This window comes from Lepidochelys olivacea (assembly GCF_965140295.1).
Source record: "Lepidochelys olivacea isolate rLepOli2 genome assembly, chromosome: 14".
NCBI classification, from domain to species: Eukaryota; Metazoa; Chordata; order Testudines; family Cheloniidae; genus Lepidochelys; species Lepidochelys olivacea.
The window spans coordinates 38352853-38370998 of NC_140424.1; the positions used below are offsets into that span (position 1 = coordinate 38352853).

General features: G+C 49.3%; 1 protein-coding gene across 1 annotated transcript; it reads right to left on the reverse strand.

The window, feature by feature from the left end:
- Nucleotides 1-2406: 2406 nt before the first annotated feature.
- Nucleotides 2407-16469, reverse strand: LOC311530902 (zinc finger protein RFP-like). The gene is made up of 6 exons (XM_084647932.1): nucleotides 16041-16469; nucleotides 11577-11672; nucleotides 8618-8848; nucleotides 5939-5961; nucleotides 5258-5373; nucleotides 2407-2983 (listed from the first exon to the last, which is right to left on the reverse strand). Exons 1-6 carry the CDS (start codon nucleotides 16446-16448, stop codon nucleotides 2814-2816), a joined length of 1044 nt encoding a protein of 347 aa, XP_084504058.1. The 5' UTR covers nucleotides 16449-16469; the 3' UTR covers nucleotides 2407-2813.
- Between the last annotated feature and the right edge of the window lie 1677 nt (nucleotides 16470-18146).

The following is an 18146-nucleotide window of genomic DNA, read 5'->3' on the forward strand; positions in this document are numbered from 1 at the left end:
AGTTGCTAGGTGAGCTCTCCATGCAGAGCAAAGAGGAAATGGAATTTCAAAAACTCCCAGTCCTTAAACAGGAGGGGCTTGTTCCTGTGACCCTGGCTGATGGGCAGCAGAGTTCAAAACAGTGACCAGAGTGGGTCACAGTGGGGCATTGTGGGACACCTCCTGGAGGCCACTTAAGCTGATGTAGGCAACGCAGTGTATACACTGCCACTGCGTTGACCTAACTATGTCGATGTAAGCGCCGGACCTCTCTTGGAGGGGGAGTTATTCATTCGACGTAGCAGGCGAGTTAGGTCGGTGGGAGGTACACTGTAGTCTGGACGCTGACATTATTAGGTCAGCGTTTAAGCTGCCAGACTTTGACCTAACTCTGTAGTGTAGACCAGGCCTTAGTTGCTTAAGTCCCTTTGTGAATCTGAGTCTTTCTTTTAATGTTGCTCAAATCCTTTCTCTTTCCAGTTTCGTAACTTGGAGACTTGTGTAAACAGTAGGGAAAAAATGACACCCAATGAAATCCATTTATTGGCTTTCCGGGGCACAGTTTTAAGGTATGATCTCGGAGGCTGAAGAGAAAAGAAAGGGAAGATTTTCTCAGTGAAAGAATAATTGAACATGAAGATTGGGGTCTTGTTATCAGCATCGTAAAGTGCCACTTGCTCTGATAAACCCTGATCTTTGTGAGTCTTATGCTCAGAGTCACAGAAGTCTGTGGGTAGGTGAGAGCCTGGAACTGGTTCCAGCAGAATCTCAGAGCCCAGATGCCCTCTTCAGGTTTTACACAGAACCATCTCTTTCTCTTCACTAAAAAGAAAAGGAGTACTTGTGGCACCTTAGAGACTAACCAATTTATTTGAGCATGAGCTTTTGTGAGCTACAGCTCACTTCTTCGGATGCATACCGTGGAAACTGCAGCAGATATTATATACACACAGAGATCATGAAACAATACCTCCTCCCACCCCACTGTCCTGCTGGTAATAGCTTATCTAAAGTGATCATCAAGTTGGGCCATTTCCAGCACAAATCCAGGTTTTCTCACCCTCCACCCCCCTACACACAAACTCACTCTCCTGCTGGTAATAGCCCATCCAAAGTGACAACTCTCTTCACAATGTGCATGATAATCAAGGTGGGCCATTTCCTGCACAAATCCAGGTTCTCTCACCCCCTCACCCCCCTCCAAAAACCACACACACAAACTCACTCTCCTGCTGGTAATAGCTCATCCAAAATGACCACTCTCCCTACAATGTGCATGGTAATCAAGGTGGATTTCTTTGCTTTTAGAGCTTTCACTTACAGTTACCCAGCTGCTTTTCTTCAAGCCCCTTCAAGGCATTTGCTGGTGGGTCTGTCTAGCCTTTCAGGGCAGAGCCGTACAGATCTAATACCCTTGTGACAAAGTCCAAGACCAGAAGATTGAAATAAACTTTATTGTGTGAATTTACTCATCTGAATCTACAGCATCCAAATAACTAAGCAGAGCAAAATAGGAGCATTGAGCTGGGGAATTGGAGGGAGAGGGAAACCCCACTATGGTTTTTATATTCAGAAGTAAAGAGCAGAGGACTTTGATGGATGACCTGAAATGAGTCAGAACTTAGGCCAGGTCTACACTATAAACTTCCATTGATAGAACTATATCGCTCAGGGCTGTGAAAAATCCACACCCCTCAGTGAACGCAGTCGTACCGACTGAACTCCTGGGGTAGACAGCGGTACGTTGACGGGAGAGCTTCTCCCCTGGACATAGCTACCACCTCTCAGAGGTGGATTAACTACACTGATGGGAGAAGCTCTCCTGTTGGCACAGGAGCGTCTTCACTTAAGCATTACAGCGGCGGAGCAGCACCGGTGCATTTGTTCTGCTGCAGTATTTTAAGTGTAGACCTGCCCTAAGACAGGCGGGCTCTGCTGTGACCCTGAGAGTGGCTCCTGGTTGGCCAGTTTTTGTGTGCCTGGAGGATCACAGAGTTACAGAGACAGGCATGTAAGAGGGTCAGGAAACTCCTGTCACCAGTATAATGCTAAGCAAGTAAGTCTTGTCCTCTCTCATCATTTTATTGTGAGTCTCGCAGCACTTGGTGTTTTTCTTAAAGTCCCAGCAGCTGGAGTAGATAGATTGCAAGGCAACCTCAGATTATATTACAGATACATTTCCAGCCTTCACATTTGTGTAGCAAAGATTGAAAATCGGAAACAAGAACACCCCAAAAGCTGGGAAACCAGACGGCAAAGAAAATGACACAATATTTAAAAAGATGTTGCAGCCAATCTCATGATTCTGGGGGGCCTGACACACTTTTTGAATGCTTCAGGCTGGCAAGACTGTGATTAGAATGGCAAAGTGTGATAGCTGTAATTTATATATTACCTATGTCTTTGCTCTACTTTAGATAGCTCATATTGAGTGATCCCTACTCCTCTGTCACAGGGATTAACAATATGTCGGCCAGTGAACACATAACGGTATGCTTACCAGTGAACTCAAATTCTACACGCCGGCTCCCAAAGAAGGGGATGATCTTCCCAGGGAAAGAGGATGTGAAAGTAAAGATCGTCTCTCTGCCGGAAGATGTAACGTCATAAAATGTAACTTCCTCCCCTTCATAATCCAGATAAAGCCCAATGTTACTGGGGCTACGAGGTAAGGCCAGAGCAGTCTCAGGGGAGGTGAGGGCCGAGTACTCATTCCCTGTACTCTGCAAAGCCCAGATCCCCTCCTCTGGTGTACGGCTTTTCGCTCCCTCATGTATCACAGACTCTTTGGCAATGCCCAAAACCCAATTACGTTTGTTCCCCACTTCCACTTGTCAGTAACACCTCCCTGAGGTGAAGCCCTTATAGCCCAGCACACAGGCAGCAGGGTAAAACCTGTTCTGTGTCACTAAATATCCCGTGTCTTGGTATTTCTGTATCACACTCTCATCTGTGGACACGACTGAACAGGGAATCCCCAGGTCTGGATCCGGAGTGGCCTGCACTGCACGAGGGGAGAGAGAGGCAGGAGGAGAGTGTTAAGTACCCAAAGCACCTCCCACCCGCCGATCAGCTCCTCCCCGTCCCTCCCAGCGCCTTCCTCCTGCCACGGATCCATTGTTCAGCGGTGGGCAGGAGGTTCTGGGGCGGGGGGGGGGGAAGAGGGAGGAGTGGGGGCAGAAAGAGGCAGGGGAAGGGGGCAGAATGGAGCGGGGCAGGAAGAGATGGGGCAGGGGTGGGGGCTTGGGGGAAGGGGTGGAGTGGGGGTGGGGCCCGGGGCAGAGCAACAGTCAAGCACCCCCTTGGGAACTGGGGAAGTCGGCACCTCTGTGCAGGCTAAACCACTCCAGTGCTGAGAGTGAGAGAGTCTGAGGCCAGAAGGGACCATCAGGTCATCTAATCTGACCCCCGTATATCACAGGCCACCAACTCCACCCAGCACCCACCTAACGCAACAACCAATATTAGCCCAAAGCCTGACAGCCTACAGCCGACCGTGCTATGATGTGCCACAGGCAGAGAAGAGGAGGCACCGAGGGTCACCAGTGCCCGAGGCCCCCGCAATGCAGGGAAATGATTCGGTGAGATACCCCCAGATAATCCTGGCACATCACCCGCAGCCACATGCTGCGGAGGAAGGTGAAAAGCCTCCCCCCGAATGCCACTGCCAGCTTGACCTGAGGGAAAATAGCCCTCCAGTGCCTTTCCCCCAATTCGCCTGTGAAAGACAGACCGGGTACCCCACGAATCACTGGGAAAGAAACTCAGAATAGCTGGTCAGCCAGGGGATGTGCTCCCAGAGTCCTAGAGCCACAGCAGCACCCGTGAGGACCCAGTAAGTGAGGTCAGGCTCAGCAGCATGGCTCCTTGCACCCAGCCCAGGCTAACCTGGGTGCTGAGCCCCAGGGTTCACTCTGCAGTGCAGACAGACCCTTACGGGCAGAGCTCAGCCCTGGGGGAGGCTAGGACCATTTCTCATGCTCCCCAGTAGCCTGGCTGGGGTGGGCCCTGAGTGTCAGTCCTGGGGAGCTGCCTGTTGGCTGAAGCTGAGCAGGAAATTCCCCATGGTTCCCGCCAGGCATCAAGGAGGTACTGTTAGGAGGGTGTGAGAAACTGGGATTTTTTTCAATTTTTTAATGAAGCCTATATATGCCTCAGTTTCCCAATATGCAACGTTGTTACCCAGTGGGTGACAAAAATACCGCAAAAATAGAGATGATGAGGAATTTTAGGCACCTACAAGGTTTGGTTGCAGCTAAGTGGGGGTCTTTGTGAATCCCAGTGTGGTCTAATTCTGGGACTGAGGTGCCTAAAATGGCAAGTAGACCCCCTCACCCCAAGTCCTTTTGTGAATCTAGCCCATACCCTTTCTCTCTGCATTTGAGCTCAGTTCATAGGGCCGGGTCTCAAGAGAAAGGAAGGATTGGAAGAGAGGTGATTTCATGTTGTCTTGACTCTGGTGACATTTCTACCGTTAATTAATGTAACCGTGATTGAGAGAGACCAGCTTTGGAGCTTACTCAGAGCTCTTCTTCAGGTCCATGTAGCTCAAAAACTTGTCTCTGTCACCAACAGGAGTTGGTCCAATAAAAGCTATGACCTCCCCCACCCTGTCTAATATCCTGGGGCTGACATGGCTGTCGCAGCACGGCATGGAACCGTGCTGTAATTCTGAGAGACAGCCCAAAGGAAAAGACCACAGAACGAGAGGCAGATCGGAATGGGGAGACCTTTCCAGTGAGACCAAACTAAAGTGAAATCATCGTCCAAAATATATTGTCCATCTCCTGCCTTACTCCAACGATCTCAAAGCACTCGGTGGCATTCACTAATTAGCACAACAAGGTAGGTTGGCCATTATTTCCTCCTTTTTCAAGATGGAGGAACTTGAGGTACAGAGTCTGGGATTTTCAAAAGGGCTGAGGCCACGTGGTGGCCAACTCCCATTGACAGTCAGAGAGAGATGGGGCCTAAATCCCTTAGGTCCCTCGAAAAATCCCAGCCATGGAGGTGAAATTCAACATTTTCTAAAACATCTGGCGATTGTGTGTCTCTGAAATGCTGCGTGGCCAATTTTGACACCCATGGTTGGGTCTGAGACAATCCAAGTGGAGGCCTGGCAAACTGGCATCAGCCCTGAGCCCTCCCCATCCCACCCACAGACGTCTAGCTGTGACGAGCTGAGAACTAATAGGCCAGAGTCCATCTCCTTCCACAGTCAGAGGCACATCTCGATGTGCCATCGCCATATCATGAGCCCAAATAACTGTTAAGTTACCTCTGAATTTCTTCAGAGCCTCCTGTAGACAAACATTTCTTTGGGAAGAGACGCCAACTCTCTCGCTCACATCCTGTGGCACAGCCATTGGTTTCTCGAACTTCACCTTCTCACACCTGGGGGGGGGGGGGGAAGGGGGAAACACCCTAAATCTTTTCTTTCTTGAGAATGAGCTACCAGAGGCTGCTCTCTTGTGGGCTCAATGAGAGCCTCTAACTCCCACTGGTGAGACAATTCATCTCCTCACTGGAGTTTTTAAATGCCTAGCTCCTCCAATGGGAGTTAAAGAGAGTAAGGGGTCCACAGGCTGCCCCTCAGAGAGAAGGGCCTAATCTCATGGGAAAGGATGTTCCAGTGGTTAAGGGGTTGCTGTAGGACTCTGGAAACCTATGTTCCACTCCCTGCTCTGCCACAGCCTCCCTGCATGACCTTGGGCAAGTCACTTAAGGCTTGATTTTTAAAGGTGCCTCCTGGGATTTTCAAAAGCACCTAACCAAGTCAGGCTCCCAACTGCCACTGATCACAATGGGAGGTGCCTAACTCGCTTAGCTGCTTTGGAAAACCCCACCAAGTGCCTAGCTACGTCTCAGGTGACTAAATGCCCTGCAAAATCTGACCCTGGGGGGAAAGTCCCCTTCTAGCACCACGACGCGTGAGGGGGAGTGGGAAGGAGTCACGTACCTGCTCCAGGTGCTTTTGATGTCCTAGAAAAGAGAAAGAGTTCAGTCCCAAGTGCCACAAGATGCGGATCGCTTCTGCTCTGCAGGGGATTTGCTTTGCCATCCCTAGTTGAGCTCGAGATGCAGTTCTCTGCTGTTCGCAACTTCAAAAGTCCATTCACAGATTTCGATGGAATGGGACCCCTAAGCACACACCATGACTGTGGGTTTTCTCCTTCTAAATTCTATGGCATTTGCTCAAACAGACTGATCAGACGCATGAATCCTTGACTGCCACATGCAACTGCTGTGTCCAAAGTGTTTGCCTTTCTGCATGTATGCAATTCTGCTCAGCAGTTCTGGAAGCTGGATTCATTCTCATTTCTTAATAGGCCCTGCAAAGAACTTTGCTTTCCTAATCTCTCACTTCCTAGAAAGTGGAGTTGTGCCTTTTATTGCTTTCATATCGTTAGGGCCCTTCATTTTCAGTTTTTATTTTAGTTAATTTTTCCTGGGATTTTATCAGTGTTTATTACCACAATAAAAACAGGTGCAAATCAGTGCAGAAAACTATTAAGTTTTCTGGTTAAATATCGGGGTTTGTTTTGGTGGATGGAAAGACAGGGAGAAAAAGTATTCAGTAGATGAATGCTTTGAATTCTGTTCATCCCTGTGGTTTGCTGCAGAACTAAAACAGAACTCAAAGCACAAGGGCCCCCCTGAGTTTAAGAAAACAATATATCTGAAATCCCCAAATAAAACGTTTCATTTGAACAAACAGGTTACTGGTGTAGAATCATAGAATATCAGGGTTGGAAGGGACCTCAGGAGGTCATCTAGTTCAACCCCCTGCTCAAAGCAGGACCACTCCCCAGCTAAATCATCCCAGCCAGGGCTTTGTCAAGCCTGACCCTAAAAGCCTCTAAGGAAGAAGATTCCACCACCTCCCTAGGTAACCCATTCCAGTGCTTCACCACCCTCCTACTGAAAAAGATTTTCCTAATATCCAACCTAAACTTCCCCCACTGCAACTTCAGACCATTACTCCTTGTTCTGGCATCTGGTTACCACTGAGAACAGTCTAGATCCATCCTCTTTGGAACCCCCTTTCAGGTAATTGAAAGCAGCTATCAAAAAATCCTCCCCCATTCTGCTCTTCTGCAGACTAAGCAATCCCAGTTCCCTCAGCCTCTTCTCATAAGTCATGTGCTCCAGCCCCCTAATCATTTTTGTAGCCCTCCGCTGGACTCTTTCCAATTTTTCCACATCCTTCTTGTAGCGGGGGGCCCAAAACTGGACACGGTACTCCAAGTGAGGTCTCACCAATGCCGAATAGATGGGAATGATCACGTCCCTCAATCTGCTGGCAATGCCCCTACTTATACAGCCCAAAATGCCGTTGGACTTCTTCACAACAAGGGCAGATTGTTGACTCATATCCAGCTTCTCGTCCACTGTAACCCCTAGGTCCTTTTCTGCAGAACTGCTGCCTAGCCATTCGGTCCCTAGTTTGTAGCAGTGCATGGGATTCTTCTGTCCTAAGTGCACTTGTCCTTGTTGAACCTCATCAGATTTCTTTTGGCCCAATCCTCTAATTTGTCTAGGTCCCTCTGTATCCTATCCCTGCCCTCCAGCATATCTACCCCTCCTCCCAGTTTAGTGTCATCTGCAGGTGCAATTGCTGAGGGTGCAATCCACACCATCCTCCAGATCATTAATGAAGATATGGAACAAAACCGGCCCCAGGACTGACCCTTGGGGCACTCTGCTTGACACTGGCTGCCAACTAGATATGGAGCCATCGATCACTACCTGTTGAGCCCGACAATCTAGTCAGCTTTCTATCCACCTTCTAGTCCATTCATCCAGCCCATACTTCTTTAACTTGCTGGCAAGAATGCTGTGGGAGACCGTAGCAAAAGCTTTGCTTAGAACGATTAGTCTATAAATATTCACCTTCGATAATTGGGCCACACCATTTGCAGCGCATACGCGCAGCTTCATCCTTCTCTCCTGTTGTTGTTTCTTTAGCCCTTTTGAATACTTCCTTGTGTTCTGAAACGTATTCTGAGGTAGATTTTCATTTTCTTCCCATTTTAGTGCGTCAAATCTTGAACCCATTGTCCACTAACAGTTTGAAATGTGTACTTGGTGGGCGTGTGATTTATCAGTCGGTTCAGACGCACACGCACTTCAGAGCTTGCGTGCGTGCCTGTTGGTTTATTGTGTGCATCTGCTAGACAATACGTTCTTTCTTCAGCAGGCAGCTGTGCATATACACACAGACTAATGTATTATCGGAATACAGAGATCTCATGCAATGTATTGTATTTTCTTAATTAAACAAGTTTTTTGTATATATTTGAATGATAAAAAAGTAGGATGAAAATCAGAAAAACCTCAATAATACTTTTTTGTAAAACCCAGAAATTTTTTGGTAAAAATTGGTTTAAACTGAAAATGAAGGGGCTTACACAGGATGTCTCAAAAAGGCCTGAACCATCTGCCTTTAAAACAGCAAAACTGTTTCCACATTGGAAATATTAGAAATGTCACATTTTGTTTTCCCTCACTTCGCTGAAGGACACACTGACAGTCTCCATTGTGGAGTAGGACCTCTCCAAGAACTTAATAAACTCCAAAGCTAATCAATCAGAATCTCTCCCTTCCCTGGGCAGGGATCTGGGTGTCTCTGTCTCACCTGCAGGAATTCACTTGTTGGCTGCTGACACTTCTCTTCTATCTCACTGATCAAGTCACCGAGACGGGAAATCTTTTCAGACAGTTTGGTGACATTTTCATCCTGTATCTTCACAATTTCCTTGTCCAGCTCTTCCAGTTGGGCCAGCAGGAGTCGCTCTTGCTCATCCAGAAACTGCCGCAGTTGCTCTAATTCAGACATGATCTTCTGCCTCTCAGCTTCTATCTTTCCCTATAATGAAGGGACACAAACAGGAAAGGACAGATCAAGGACAAGGGTTGCCAGATGTCCAGTTTTCAACTGGGAAGTCCAGTCAAAAGGGAAACCTGGCAGTGTCCGGTCGGCACTGCTGACTGGACATGAGAAGTCCGGTTACCCACAGTAACAGGCTTCCACCACCAGAGGGCGAGACGAGCAGCAGCTGCTGCTGGAGCCTGGAGGAGCACTCAGGGATGGCTCCATGGGGGGGAGAAAAGTACCGGCATCTCCCCCATCCTGCTCCAATCACCCCTCCACCCCTGGAGCGTGGCTCTCCCTCTCCCACCCTGCCCCAGTCACCTCCACCACACCCCTAGAGCTCTGCTCAGCTGGCAGGGGGAGGGAGGTGGAGAGAGCAGCAAGCGACAGTGGGAGAGGGACAGAGGAGTGGGGGGCGGGGCCTCGAGGGAAAGTGGCGGCAGGGCACAGGGCAGGTTCCGGTGCTCAGCATCCGGTTTTCACAAATGAGAAAGTTGGACATCCCAGACTCTCCCCATGTCCCTGATAGGAACAGTTCTTAGAGCCCTCTTTTCATATCAACCTACTACAAACACATGGTTGAGATTTCAGGAGAATATGCCTGACAGTCTCTCAGCTGGCCTGAATGAACAACATGTTCCGAAGTGCCTTCGGGACGTACGCCTCCAGTTCCCATTTTCAAAAGGTCACTTTGGATGCTAAGGAGCCTAAGTTTCTTTGAAAGTGACTTTTGAAAATAGGACAGCTCTCCCTGCATTTTAAGCCCCTAAATACCTTTGAGAATCTGGCCCTTAGCCACTTGCAAAATTGTTAACCCTAGGCTCCAAAATCACTTAGGCACTTCTGAAAATGGCACCCAATCTCTCTAAAATGATGAGTTTTCAGGTCTGAGTGGCTTAGTATATTCTGTTGATCATCTAGAATCTTCCAATAGCAGAAAGGTTGGAAGGGGGGAGGTCTGACTCAGAATCAGAAATACATTGGCAGAGAGTTGTGGAGAAGACTGAAGAAGGAAAGGGTTCTGCTGGTTATCCACATAAAACACCAGTTACAAAACACACCATGCAAAATGCTTCTTCTCCAGTTTTTGCATGTTTCATCTGGCATTCTGTTAATTACACTGTTCCAGAGGAAACCAGTTGTGCCTGGTGGAGATTCAGGAGGAAGATTTCTGAGATACAAAACAGCCACTGGGTGCCTAAGTCCTACTGACAGTCCATGTGAATTAGGCACCTAATCACCATACGTGCCTTTGAAAACCTCCCCTGAAATCAGTGTTTGTAGCTGGATGTGTGGGGAATAAGATCAGTGCTTTAAGTTGAAACTGGAAGCCAGTGGAGGAATGAGCCCAGAGGGATGATAAACAAAGATAAACATGATCACACCCTGCAAGGGTGTCTCAACAAGAGACAAAGTGCTTGAGGTTATCAAGATGATGTTTAAAAAAAACGTGAACGGTACAGAGCAGAACAGTGGTTCTCAAACTTTTTTACTGGCGACCCCTTTCACATAGCAAGCCTCTGAGTGTGACCCCCCCTAATAAATTAAAAACACTTTTGAATATTTTTAACACCATTATAAATGCTGGAGGAAAAGCGGGGTTTGGGGTGGAGGTTGACAGCTCACGACCCCCCATGTAATAACCATGCGACCCCCCGAGGGGTCCCGACCCCCAGTTTGAGAACCCCTGGAGTAGACGTTTCTGGATACCAGGGAATAATGTACGGATTATCAAGAGGAGCGAAGTTCGGTTTCAGATCGAGTGGCGTAAGGAATACATACTCTGCAATATCCCCGATTGGGGGTAAGAGGTTAAGGGGTCAAAGTACAGACATTGAGACATGAGGGTGCGTTGTTCATATAATAGGTATGTTCAGGTGTGGTATATAATGGGTGGATACAATCATGAGGATGGATTGACCCTCATTTTGTGAGATTTAATGTTCAGTGAGTTTATGGTTCCAGTTCATATGGTCCAACGGACAAAGTCTCTCGGTCCCCAATACATCACAGCTAACCCTGATCTGAGCTTGACCTTGCTCCCAGTTAGCACATTTTATCTCAGTTTAACTGGACAAGGTGAACCCTACACACCACACTAGGGTCAAATTAAACTAGGTTCAAAATGTTTGCCTGTGAGGGCCTTGCACCAGAACAAAGACATTACATTAAAAAGTGATTTGAGGTACATCTGTCCTACACAAATGTTGTGGTGGTGTGTAGAGGACGTACACTATATGCACCCGCTAACATGGGCATAAATAGCAGTGTAGATGGCGAGGCATGGCTTAAGCAAGTAGAGTTGCAATATGCCTGAACCCTCTGGGTATAAACCCTACACACAGGGCTCTATACACCCCCAAGCAGGGCCTCCCCCATCTACACTGAGTGTCCCGCTGCTTCCCCAGTGCCAGAGCCTTTCCCCACCACAGGAAAAGGCTCCAGGGAGTGGGGGAAGGCTCCGGCCGCTCTGCTGCCTCCCCCTGCTGGAGTCTTTTATTCACACATGTAGCTACACATGACAGTGTGGACACAGCCTGTTTCTCACTGTGCTGTGTGGCTACACATACCCTACAGGATGCCCCCAGTGGTGTGCCGTGTAGATGTAGCCATAGCTAAATCAAAGCAGTGCTGCGTGTAGACCAGGGCTGACACTCTCCCCACAGAGAGAAATATCACCCCTGACTGATGTAACTTCTGGACCATAACAATGGGGACCTACCAGATATTCCTGGCTTTGCGTCTCTGCATCCTGTTTCCACTCCAGAAGTTCTCCTCTCTCTTGCTTCAGTGTGTTCAACTGGGTTTGAATTTGTTCCTGAGGCAAGAAAAACAATGTTTGGGGTGGAGGGGAAGGTCAACCTGCTAAGGTGTCTGTCCTCTGTGCAATTTATATACATTGCAGTGCTGATTTCATTATCTGAAGCTGGGATTTTCAAAGAAGTCTCATGAAGTTGGGTTCTCAACTACCATTGATTTTCCATCTCCCTCTCAAGTTGCTCTAGGACGGTGCTCATGGCAATGTCACAACTGACTCTTGAGAGGTGGGAGACTCAAATCTCTTCTCCTCACCAGGCAGAGGGAGAACTTGAACTGGAGTCTCCCACATACAAGGTGAGTGCCCTACCCCCAGGTTAATGGTTATGAAGAAAGTCTTCAACCTAGGGGTGACAGTGGATGAGAAGCTGGATATGAGTCAGCAGTGTGCCCTTGTTGCCAAGAAGGCCAATGGCATTTTGGGATGTATAAGTAGGGGCATAGCGAGCAGATCGAGGGACGTGATCGTTCCCCTCTATTCGACATTGGTGAGGCCTCATCTGGAGTAGTGTGTCCAGTTTTGGGCCCCACACTACAAGAAGGTTGTGGATAAATTGGAGAGAGTCCAGCGAAGGGCAACAAAAATGATTAGGGGTCTGGAACACATGACTTATGAGGAGAGGCTGAGGGAACTGGATTGTTTAGTCTGCAGAAGAGAAGAATGAGGCGGGATTTGATAGCTGCTTTCAACTACCTGAGAGGTGGTTCCAGAGAGGAAGGTTCTAGACTATTCTCAGTGGTAGAAGAGGATAGGACAAGTAGTAATGGTCTCAGGTTGCAGTGGGAGAGGTTTAGGTTGGATATTAGGAAAAACTTTTTCACTAGGAGGGTGGTCAAACACTGGAATGCGTTACCTAGGGAGGTGGTAGAATCTCCTTCCTCAGAAGTTTTTAAGGTCAGGCTTGACAAAGCCCTGGCTGGGATGATTTAATTGGGGATTGGTCCTGCTTTGAGCAGGGGGTTGGACTAGATGACATCCTGAGGTCCCTTCCAACCCTGATATTCTAGGATTCTATGATTCTTCCCCGGCCACGTTGTGCGGAGCAACACAGGTGCAGAACTCCATCTTGCATGAAACAGCTTAGGTAGCTAAGCCACTCGACTCCAGGAGAGGGGTTCCCAGGTGTGGATCAGAGACAGGCCCATTCCTACACCAAACTCTGGGGGAGTTGGGGCTTAGGACACACCCCTCTCATCAGTATCTCCGGCGGGCTAGTCTCCCCAGCTAGCATGCTGGCTTTTGTGGATGCCTCTCTCCCCCCAAATGCCTAATTCAGGATTTGTTGTTCCAAACTGTACCAGATGACCGGAGGATAGCTGATGGAAAGCCAGCTTTTTTAAAAAGGCTCCAGAGGAAATCCTGGCAATTACAGGCCGGCAACCGTAAGGGCTTGTCTGATTGTCAGATGCTGGGACTGGGCAACAGGGAATTAATCCTTTGGTAACTGCCGGGTTCTGTTCATTTCCTCTGGGGCACCTGGCATTGGCCACTGTTGGAAGACACGATACTGGGCTACATGGACCACTGGTCTGACTCAGTGCAGCCGTTCTTATGTCCTTAGTGATTTTCTAGGTGTCTAAAAGTTAGGCATTGCAGTGCTGAGCATCACAACACCCAAGTGCATTTGGGGATTCGGGCCTAAATCTCCTTTGCAAATGGGACTTCGGCTCTAAAGTCAGTTGGTGCTCTTGAAAATGTGCTCGAAGGATCTTCTTCTGTAATTCCCCGGGGGTGAGGTGTTGCAGAGCCAGAGAGAGGATTTAAAAGGACAGCTCCCATTCATTTCATGGCAGCTGGGCATCTCAGGCCCCATTCTCAGCCCTGCTTCCTTTCCTTCTATGCTGTATATGTCATGCTGCCAGGGAAGAGAGAGGCCTTTGGGGGCACCAGACCTAATATAGAGACCTAGGGACTCTGTCTAGAACAGCCCTTTGCATCCAGCGAATCCTCCAAGTGCTGCAGGGCAAAGGGTTGAAGTCGTATCCATTTTGCAGCAGTGTAGGGTAGGGTGCCCTGCTCCCATGCAATGACAGAGAAAACTATATGAAGAAAGCTGAACATCAGAGAGTTAAAGCTGAGCAACTTAAAGGGAAGGGAGTTTTGGTAGGAATGTTTAACACACTTTAAAAAAAAAATAGTACATTAAACTCCGGTGCCTAATGAACACTTGGGAGAAAGAGACTCCTGGTTAAAAATCCAACACACTCACAAGGTGCATAAATATTATGCTCGATTGTTCGGCATGGGGGAAAGGGCTTGTTCAACATGGTCCTGGGAATCAGCCATTTTCTTCCTTTAATCTTATTGTGGCACTACTACAGCCCACTTTGTCCTTACAGCTAGCGTGGCGTACAGCACAGCGGATTCTGCCCCGAGGGGATTGCTCTGTCCAGCAGGTTTTTTAAGGTTTCAATCCACTTGGGCTTCATGGGCCCTAGAATGTTGCAAAACTTCAAAGGTTGTATGGGCAGGACGTGAGCCACTGGTTCAGGGAGGCTAACCCCCAGTCCAGCCCCTTCTGCCAGAGGCCCCCCCAGACCAACCGCGGGGGAAGAGCTGCAGATCCCCGGCAGGAAGCAAGAGGGAGTCTGGGGGTGGAGGGGGCCACGCAGGGCTCTGCCTCCCCTGGCCCGTCATATACCTGTCGCCCATGATTTCTGCTTCAGGAGCAGCGAAGTGACCATCCTTCAGCAAACCCAGGAAAACGGGAATTCATCATCCTGGTTTTTCCTTGAGGAAAAAGTTACGCAGATTAACCTTTGTTTCTTAAACACAAATCTTTCAGGGCACCTTATGCGACAGAAAGTAGCAGAGAACAAACTCCTTGAGAACACTGCTGACCATGTGTTATTTTCCTGTGGCTTGCCTGAAAGCAGCGGTCATCAGCTGTGAAATGCTCAAGCTGGGGCGCTACGCCTCCAGTCTGCAGCTGTGCTGACATGTTGGTAATGTGACGGTAGAGAACTGCATGACAGGAGTGATGAGAGGCGGTGTGGTCAAGTGGCTAGGGTACTAGGATGGGCATGGGGAGGCCAGGGTTTAATTCCTGGCTCTCCTACTGAGCTGCTTTGTGAGCTTGGTTAAGTCACTGCCGCTTCTGTGCCTCTGTTTCCCTCCCACTCCTTTGATTTGTCTCCGAGCATGCCCACCAGATCAGGCCCCGTAGAGGAGAGAAGCAGAATGCCTGGTTTTCCCCAGCTCATGGATTGCTCTGGGTGTGGCCAGGAGACAGGCAGCCAGATGCCATGGGGGGCAGCTGTGCACATGCCCAGAGACAGAAACACAGGCACTGAAAGAAGTTGTACCCTGAATACACAGGCACTGAGTGAGTCTGAGCTCCTCCATAATGACAGGTTTCAGAGGAGCAGCCGTGTTAGTCTGTATTCGCAAAAAGAAAAGGAGGACTTGTGGCACCTTAGAGACTAACCAATTGATTTGAGCATAAGCTTTCGTGAGCTGCAGCTCACTTCATCGGATGCATAAAAGTGGATTATCATACACATTGTAAGGAGAGTGATCACTGTAGATAAGCTATTACCAGCAGGAGAGTGGGTGGGGAGAGAAAACCTTTTGAAGTGATAAACACCCATTTTTTCATGCTCTGTGTGTATAAAAACATCCTCACTGCATTTTCCACTTTTATGCATCCGATGAAGTGAGCTGTAGCTCACGAAAGCTTATGCTCAAATAAATTGGTTAGTCTCTAAGGTGCCACAAGTCCTCCTTTTCTTTTTGGGCTCCTACAGGAATTCTGGGGATTGCAGTGGAGCCGAAAACTGGCATTTAGGTGCCTAAACTCCAGATTTATCCACTTAAATCTGGGGTATAGACACCTTAAGTACCTTTCAGAATCCCCAGCCTTTGTCTATCTTGACTGTTTACATCAGTGGTCCCCAAACTGGAGCACGGAGGAACATTTGAGGGAGCATGGCAGGGCCAAGGCCAGCCCCCACAAGGGGCAGGAAGGGAGTGCCACTCAGATCTGCTATGGCCCCCTTGGCCCTGGCTCCTACCCCAGCTCCACTCCCAGCCCCAGTCTTGACCCTGGCTCTGCTCCCAACCCCAGTTTGAGCCCCCGACTCCCGGCAGCCCCACTTCCAACCCCAAGACACCCCCACAGCTGTGGCCCCAGCCTCTGACTGTGGCCCCACTCACAGCTCCTAACCGCAGCTGCGGGTGGGGGGCCATAGCCAGGGTAAGGGAGAGCCTGAGGGGAAAAATTTGGGGACCACTGGTTTAGACTCTCTGTGTGTTTGTACAGAGCCTCGCACAACAAGGGCCCTGATCTCGGTGCCTTTAGGAGCTATTGTAATACAAATTGCAAACATGCCCAAACCGAAGTAATTACCCTGCACAGCAGATTCCTACATTGTAGGCCTGGGCAGCCTCCTCTGTGGGGACCACCCTGTGAGTACGGTGAGCCTGGGACTCTCTGCAGATCACACAGATGAGCATTTGGTCCTGGTTACAGAAGAGTTTGAAAGGCTCCTGGTGCACCTTGCACCAACCTTCTCCTGCTGCTGTTTGGAAACTCAGCTGCTTGGCTATTTCTACAAAGTTCCCCAGTTGTCTGTTCGGCCTGAGGGTCCTCTGGGGAAAGGTCTCTCTGCACTGAGGACAGGAGACAGCTGTATTCGATCCCTCCCAGCACTGGGCGATGCAGGCTTGGCAGAAACTGTGCCCGCAATCTAAAAACACGGGATCCTTATAAAAACTCAGACAGATGGAGCAAGTTGCTTCATCTCGGAAGCTTTTCAGAGGATTCACTGCAGCCATGGCTCCCTGCAGACAGTGTCACAGGGATCTAAGATGTGGCTTAACCCCAACAGGGCGTTTTTCACGTGGCTTCTTTGGGGGCTTTTTTGGCTAATTTTTTTTTTTTTAAATGTCCTGCCGGAGAACATGATTGGCTCCCTGTTGCCCAATCCCTCTCCCAACACCCAAAGCAAGGAGAGGGGAAGAAACCAGGACTCTGAGACTGACAGTGCCCAGGGCCAATGGGGGAGAGGCCAGTGCGACAGGTCAGCCCGATAGGGCATTACAGATGAAGGAGGGAACCTGGAATCCAGCTCAGTCAGCTGTGGGTTGGGTTCCTCTTCCCTAAGTGAGGTCCTCGGGTGAGAGTGTTGCATGCATGCGTGTGTGTGTGTCCGTGCCCTGCAGTGCCTACTCTCTCCCCACCGCCTGCCTCCTGCCTGGGCTGCTCGGGGGGTTGGGTGAGCTGATAACAGTGGGCTGTGGTCAGTGATCTTTCTGTTGGTGCATTTCTGGTGGTGGTGTTGCACCTACATGGGGGAGGGAGGACGCAGGCAGTGGGTGACAGGGGGCTGCAAAGCTGAGGGGGGCTGCAGCATAGCTTGGGCCAAGTTGGGGCCAGGGAGGACTGGGGAGTGGCCAGGCTGGGTTTGAGGGTTGTGGGGGGAGGGAGTGGCGTGCACAGCACCACCGCTGTTGGCCAGTGATGCTTGGGGCATTTCTGGTGGGGTGGTGCGCTGTTGAGGGGGGTCTTTTGGGGGTCTGGTGGTATTACGGCTGTACTAGCGATTGGCCACTGGCATGAGGGACATGGACCGGTGCCAACCCAAAGCAGATTGGCTTGTTTTGGGTGATTTGGAGGGGTGGGGAACGTAGGCAGAAATTAAACCTTGTCTGTCTGAGGAGAGAAATGAAACTGATGTGTAAAAAGTTGCTTAAATCCGCTTCCGATTTTGCTTTGGTTTAGTGTCTTTAATGGGGCTACTCAGTCTGCTGCCTCAATTTTGTCACTGCAACATAGTGACGCTGATCCAGGCTGGATCAAATCCAGGGCCCAACTACACCAGAATCCTGTCTCCAGCAGCAGTCGGCACCAGGTGTCTCTGAGGAAGATGGAAGAACCACACAGTTGACAGATTCTACACGCATAGTAAACCCAGGCTCAGATTCAGGTTTAAGGCCAGACCCCTCTCTGGACCTCAGTTTCCACACCTCTAAAATGGGGTCAATGATAGTGACAATGATAGGCTCAGCTCCCAACCCTAGCAGCTTGGCTGTTCCATGCCCTACTGTGTACCGAAACTGACTTGAAAGGACTATCCAAGTCCCTCCCAGGCCTGTTCCCATTGTGGGTCTCTCTCCTGGCCGAGCACAGGCTGTTCTTAGATCGTCCAACAGGCTTGGATCCTAGTTACATGCTGCTCCTTCTCATGTGACCCCTGCACTTATTCCCTTCACCTGGGGATAGGTTCACTTGAGCTACTACCCCTTTCATGGCCATCTCACCCTGGGACAGCCTGAAACTGGAAACCTGTGCTCGAACAGTAACTGTTTGCTAGGAAAGGTGCTGAAGACACAATGGAAGAGGAAATCCTTTGGACTGGATTGAAATTATTCCAAAGGAAAGTGAATGAGAGAAAATGTCCAGCGTTATCCTCCTTGTGAAAGAAATAATTGAAGGTCAGAAAGGACCATTCTGTCCATCTTCTTTGTAACACA

Excerpts from the sequence above, each read along its gene's own strand:
- LOC311530902 (XM_084647932.1), bottom strand. The coding sequence starts at position 16,448 with ATGGCTGCAGTGAATCCTCTGAAAAGCTTCCGAGATGAAGCAACTTGC. Across the intron at positions 11,673-16,040 it reads AGGCTGCCCAGGCCTACAAT|GAACAAATTCAAACCCAGTT; the intron begins GTAGGAATCTGC and ends TTCTTGCCTCAG. Across the intron at positions 2,984-5,257 it reads GGCTCTGAAGAAATTCAGAG|TGCAGGCCACTCCGGATCCA; the intron begins GTAACTTAACAG and ends CCCCTCGTGCAG.